The following is a 6512-nucleotide window of genomic DNA, read 5'->3' as shown; positions in this document are numbered from 1 at the left end:
TGGACACCCAAAGCGACGGAACCATCACAGGATCATAGCTCCAGTGAGATCCCTGAAGAACCTGCCAGGTATTGTTGAACCTGCCCTCCAACGCAACCATGTAGCGACGGACGTGCTGGTCCTCCTCGCTGACACGGTGACGTACCTCCTCTGCGGTGTCCGGAAGCCTCGGCACCGTCACTGGCCCACGCGAGCGCCACCAAACAAGGATCGGGTCAACGACGGGCTGGTTCCTCACCAACCTACGCCCACCGGAAGGTAGCACCTCCCAAAACCAGCCCGGCGGAGCCCAGTCCCGGACATGGCCCCTCTGATCAAGCCAGCCTCCTCCGCCGAGTCGACGACGAGGATGCGGGATAGGCATCGTCGACGTCGATGCGGGAATAATTGCTTTAACTAAAAAAAACAAACTAGTTCTATTAATTTCCTTACTATAAATAGAATAAAGTAGTACTTACTACAAATAAACTAGCTAGTTTAACTAGTTCTATTATTTTTCTAACTAATTCTATTAAACACTTTCTAAGTAGTACTTACTAAAATTTATCGGGGAGGGGGGTATGTATATCGACAACGACATACCCGATAAAAAAATAAGAAGAGGAAGAAGAAGAAAAAAAGAGGAGAAGAAGAAAGGAATAAAGGAGGAGATCGAAGAAAAAAAAGAAAAAAAAAGAGGAGAAGAAGAAGGAATAGAGGAGAAGAAGAAAAAATAGAATAATATATTATTCTATTTCTTCTTCTTCTCCTCTATTTCTTCTTCTTCTACTCTTTTTTTTCTTTTTCATCTTCTTATTTATTTCTCCTCTTCTTCCTCTCCTCTTCTTCTTATTCTTCTTCTTCTTCTCCTTCTTCCTCTTCTTATTTTCATTTTCTCTCTCCTTCTTTTTCTTCTAAATATGAACATACATAAATGACTTTGATCATACACAATTTTCAGATTCCTACACAGTATGAACATATACATAAATTGACAAAGAAAATTCTATGAACAAAAAAAAATCATAAAAATCCTATGAACAAAATTACAACAGAAAAAAATCATAAAAATTCTATGAAAAAATTGATATATTCTATGCATATATATGAACATACAAACATTTGCATATTCAATAATAATATCACCCAAAAAAATCTAAACTACACATCTAAATTAATACATCTAAATTACAACAACTAAATTAACTACACATCTAACTACACATCCAAATTAATACAACTAAATTACAAATCTAAACTACACATATGTAATAGCTAGATGGGGGCGCGGCGGCAGCGGCGGCGGCCATTACAGGGAGGAGGAGGGCGTGGCGGCGGCTCACATCGGGCGACGGAGGGCGACGGCGTGGGCGGCGGAGGGCGGAGGACGACGGCGACGGGCGATGGCGTGGGCTCGGGGGCACGGGCGACGGCGACGGCGGCGGGGGGCGGAGGACGACGGCGACGGGCGATGGCGTGGGCTCGGGGGCACGGGCGACGGCGACGGCGGCGGGGCAGCCTGGCGGCGTAGATCGAGCTCGCGGCGTCGTCGGGCGGGGGGACACTGGCGACGGAGATGTGAAATTTTCACAAGTCCTGGTTATATAGCAAGGGCATTGGTCCCGGTTCGTGGCACCAACCGGGACCAATACCCACCCTTTAGTCCCGGTTGGTGGCACCGACCGGGACCAAAGGCCTCTTTTCACCAGCGCAAAGGGAGGGAAGCAGAGGGCTTTGGTCCCGGTTGGTGGCACCAACCGGGACCAAAGGGGAGCATTGGTTCCGGTTGGAGCCACCAACCGGGACTAATGTGCTGGCGCGGTGCGGTGGGAAGTTTAGTCCCACCTCGCTAGTTGAGAGAGCTCAGCACCTGTTTATAAGCCGCGTTGCAGCTCAGGTGCTGAGCTCCTCTCTAATATGCAGGCGTTACACATGCCTACCTTTGTCACTGCCATGTTGGGCCTATTGGGCCTGCGGGCCTGCATCCTGGCCCATGTGCAGATGGGTTTCTAGTCGTATGCAGGCCGTGTGGCCCATTAGGCGGCATTTTTTTATTTTTTCCAGTATTTTTTTGTTTTTTCAATTATTTATTTTCTTTTGATTTTTGCTTTATTTTTTTATTGTTTTTGCTTTTAGCTCAGAATAATTATAAACTTTCTGTTACTCCATTAGTTTCCAAATTTGAATAGTTTAAATTTCATCTGGAAACTCGTCTGTTACAAAGGGATTTCATTTTTTAAAACTTATTTGAACTCCTGACTTTTTGTGTGTTCAAAATGCACCGTTCAAAGCCACATCATCATTTTTCAATCCTTTCTGACTTCATTTGTTATTTTTCATGCATTTACTAATTATTTTGAGCTATAAGACCCTAAAATTGAAAAACATTTCAAATAAACTCTGAAAAGGTTGAAAGTTGGCATGATATCATCATTTCATCCACATAGCATGTGCAAGAAAGTTGAGAGGGTTACGGCAAAAACTGGATGCACTTCGTGTACAAAACGGACAATCTCTTTCAAACGCATTTTATTTTTATTTATTTTACTGCTGCTATTTTTATTTATTTTTCTGCTGCTATTTTTACTTAATTTATTAAGGTTTATTTATTGTAGTTACTATAGTTTATTTTATTTTATTTTATTAAAGTTTATTTAGTTTTATTTATTTTATTAAGGTTTATTTATTTTATAAATATAAAAAAATGAAAATAGATGCGCTTATAGAGAAAATTCAACATAAATTCATAATAAATTTCTATGAAATTTACTGTGAATTTAGGTCAAATTCCCTGTATAAGGGCATCTATTTTCACTTTAAAAGGCAGAGAGGGACCGGCTTATAAACTGGTGTGAGCCCCCTTCGGTTGGCGAGGTGGGACTAAACACTGGCCGCAACTAGGACCAGCCCTTTAGTCCCGGTTTGTGGCATGAACCGGGACTAAAGGGTGGTGGGCCAGGAGCGTGGCCCATTGGTCCCGGTTTGTACCACCAACCGGGACCAAAGGGTCCATACAAACCGGGACCAATGCCCACGAGGCCCCGGCCGGCCCCCTGGGCTCACGAACCGGGATCAATGCTCATATTAGTCCCGGTTCGTGACTGAACCGGGGCTAATGTGAAAACTGCCCTGTGACCAAAGCCCTGTTTTCTACTAGTGCACCCACAATGAATCGGCCCAACAGCAGCCCAAACTGGCATAGTGCGCCTCAACCCTGTCTCCCACTGACTGAGTTACCACTTGTCAGCTTCGTCCCTATGCTCTAGTAACCGCTGCAACAAGGGCATCGGGCTGAAGACATGCATATCCAATGCAGTGACGATCATCCAGTCGTCCAGCGACGAGAAGAGAGGCACCGCGACAATTGAAGCGCTTCGTGATCTCGGGCCATTTGATGTCGTGTTCCATCAGCTCAACATTGGCGAGCCATCAAGATTTGCTTGACTGACGGACACAGATAAGTATGGCAAGCAGGAAATATCGGTACAATTGGATTTTCCTTCCCGGTTTCCACCTTATTCGGCTAGTTTTTGTCGCAATGTCATATTGGGTTTTCTTTGCAAGTATCCTGATATGTGCCAACATTTAATTATTGCTCCTTGTTTTGTTTTACAGTATATGCAAATGTTTTTTACTGGGATTTGTGAATGCCTCATGCTTTGCAGGTCAATAATGCGCGGGGGGAACGGACATCGGAAACCCGACAGCTCTTCACCAAGTAGTTATAGGGATGGCAGTTTTGCCCATGGGTATGGGTACCCGTGGGTATCCTACCAAAAAACAACAGACATGGCCAAGACTTGAAGAGATTTTGTATCCATGGGTAATGGGTATCCATACCCGCAAATATATGAGTAGGACATGTGTATGAAATCATTCCCATGGGTAACCCAGTGGATACCCATAAAAAGTTAATAAATAAAAATAACCACTATGTCATGTGAGGTTAACATCCATATCTTGTGGCCCACCCTAAATATGGTATTCCTTAACTGGCCATAGCTGATAGGCCCATTACCACCTGCTTGCCGCTCATCCTACGTCCTATGTGACTCCTTGAAAAATATGATACATGACCCTTCTACTTGTCCAAACCTCGATCTAGCAATCCCCATTCCCACCCCCGCCTCCCACTGCATTGGGCTTCCACCAACAGCTGATCATACTCCCTTGATACCTCCAAGAGGCCACCCATCGGAGGAGGCCGCGTCAGTGCTATATTGCTTGCCCATCATCACTTGAACTTAAACTCATTTCTCCACCTTTAAAAAAATTTAAATGTTATATATTGTACTCACTGGATACCCATTGGTATAGGATACCCGATGGATAAGGGCATGGGTGCCAATTTATGCTTATGGGTATTTAAGTGGGTGAGTATAGAAATTTTCCATGGGTATGGGTTTGGGCAGAAGGAGGTTGTACCCGTCCATACCTACCAATTGCTATCCCTAGGCTCCGGGACGCTGGTCCTTACGGGCACGTGCATGAAGATTTCCCGGCTGTCATCGACAATGTCAGGCCGGCTCCGGTATGGGAGCGGCGCGCCGGCGCCTTGTTCTGGCGACGGCCCTCGATGTGATTTATACTTTCGATGAGTATTTATAATAGATCTGATCTTTTCCGCAAAAAAAAACAAGCATCATGATATGTCCTTTTTTTCCTTATTTTCCCACTGCGTTTTTGGAATGAGTTTTTCATGGTATCTTATGTATATCTCCATAGGATTTTTGGAGGAGATTTTAAACAAGACGATGTTGATGTTTGAAAAGATAGCAGAGATTATGGGAGTGTTGAGGTTTAATTAACCATGAGTTAATTAAGTCGCTCGCGTCCACACAAGGCGTCACGTCCGCACAAAGGCGTCCGTCCAGGGGCTATATATTTGTAAGCTCAAGCATCAATAAAGAATGATTATTCATTGTGTTTGATACACATACGTACTGCCACCTGTCAGCCACACCAACCACAGTTTCCAGGTATTTACATTGTTCTTTGTTTACTGCCAGGAAAACCAAGGTCTAAAAACTTATCGATAAGTTTAACTGGTTCTATTCACCATATTGGTTATGCATAGGTATACTCCAACTCCGACTCCGTCTGCTCCATGTTCATACCCATCGTCTGCTCAACCGCAACGGTGGGTAAGGTTTACTATGGATAACCAAACTTTTTTGTTTGTTTGAGACAGGATAACCAAACGTTTGGAGAAGGTCTCCTTACTCGGCTGTATATCCATAGCCGAATCATTATGGTAAAAGCAAATAGCAGTTATTATTGGTGAAAGAAGGAAGAGCAGCCGGAGGTGAAGCTAAATGGTAAATTGAATCTATTGCGTCAGATTGTCCTTCCTAATATCCCAGCCGTTGACTGAACCGTTATAACGTGCTACAGATCCGAGTAGTGCTGTCGCAAGTGTCGAATACTTCCGTAGATTCAGACATATTAGTGCCCTTGGGTCCTGACGAGAAAGCCCAGTGCGGCTTGGCCACTGTACGCTTCAGCGCCTTCACTGAAAGCGGGCTGTCCTGACCCTGTTCATCAAGCAACAGGGGAAGTGAGAGAATTGCAATCAACATCCGCAGGTTATTTACAACATGTCGGTAATCAGTTGAAGACTTGAAGTTATGACAGTGCTACATAACAAGATGGTGAGCTGAACTATATCAGTTGAAGACTTGAAGTTATTATCTCGCAAAAAATAAAAGACTTGAAGTTATTTACCATGAGGCAGGTTCCCAGATTGGTGTCGCAGAAGCCGTAATCTTGCGGGCAGCAGCTGTAGCTGTCATCGCAGCAGGTGGTGCCCTGGAGCGGGCAGCAGGTCCAGGTGAAGCACTCCTCGCCCTGCCGGTAGATGCAGCAGCAGGTCGCGCCCTCGGGGCACGAGTAGTTGCCGTCACAGACGGTAGATGCAGTCGACGGCTCGGCCGGAGCTGCCCGCGCCGACAGCAGCAGTACCATCAGCGCCGCCACGAGAGACGTCGTCAAGCTCCTCATCTCCGGCAACGGGGAGGCTATGCTGCCGAGGAAGAAGCCCAGGCGACAAGAGTGGGACAGCGGGGGACTCGCTGGGCCGTGCCTTTGTCTTCCATGGAGGATGGCTGTGGTTTCGGGGTCGATTTATGGATTTATGGAAGAGGAGGAGATCTGTACCGGGAGTGGCAGCTCAGATTTTTCTTTGGGTTTCTTGTTTAGAGTCCACTTGGGAATAGCCAGCAGGAAGCAGAGCAGGGAGTCCGTCCGGGAGCACCTCGGCACCAGTTGGACCGCTTCCGGACAACGCGCACACACGTCCAGCATCCATGTTCACTACACATGGTATCTATATCTATCTTGAGCTGTACCTGCTACTTATTGTAACCTCTCTCGTTTTGTAAAATAGGCCCCACTACTCCGAGTTCATATTTGTAAGACGAGCAAGCAAGCGTGTTTCCACGGGGAGTTCCCGTGCGATTTGTCCTCTTTGTCGTTCACCTGATATGTTGATGACTGGGCTGGTTTATGGAAGGAAAAGACGAAAACTGGCGGCG

The 6512-nt window shown here is 45.6% G+C and overlaps 1 protein-coding gene across 1 annotated transcript; it reads right to left on the bottom strand.

Annotated features, from left to right (window-relative positions):
- Window positions 1-4911: 4911 nt before the first annotated feature.
- On the bottom strand, window positions 4912-6136 carry LOC123050387 (oryzain alpha chain). Its single transcript, XM_044473191.1, has 2 exons — window positions 5704-6136; window positions 4912-5513 (listed from the first exon to the last, which is right to left on the bottom strand). Exons 1-2 carry the CDS (start codon window positions 5977-5979, stop codon window positions 5358-5360), a joined length of 432 nt encoding a protein of 143 aa, XP_044329126.1. The 5' UTR covers window positions 5980-6136; the 3' UTR covers window positions 4912-5357.
- Window positions 6137-6512: the final 376 nt, after the last annotated feature.

Source organism: Triticum aestivum, chromosome 2D (assembly GCF_018294505.1).
Source record: "Triticum aestivum cultivar Chinese Spring chromosome 2D, IWGSC CS RefSeq v2.1, whole genome shotgun sequence".
In the NCBI taxonomy this organism is placed as follows: Eukaryota; Viridiplantae; Streptophyta; class Magnoliopsida; order Poales; family Poaceae; genus Triticum; species Triticum aestivum.
This window is presented reverse-complemented; position numbering and strand designations above follow the sequence as displayed.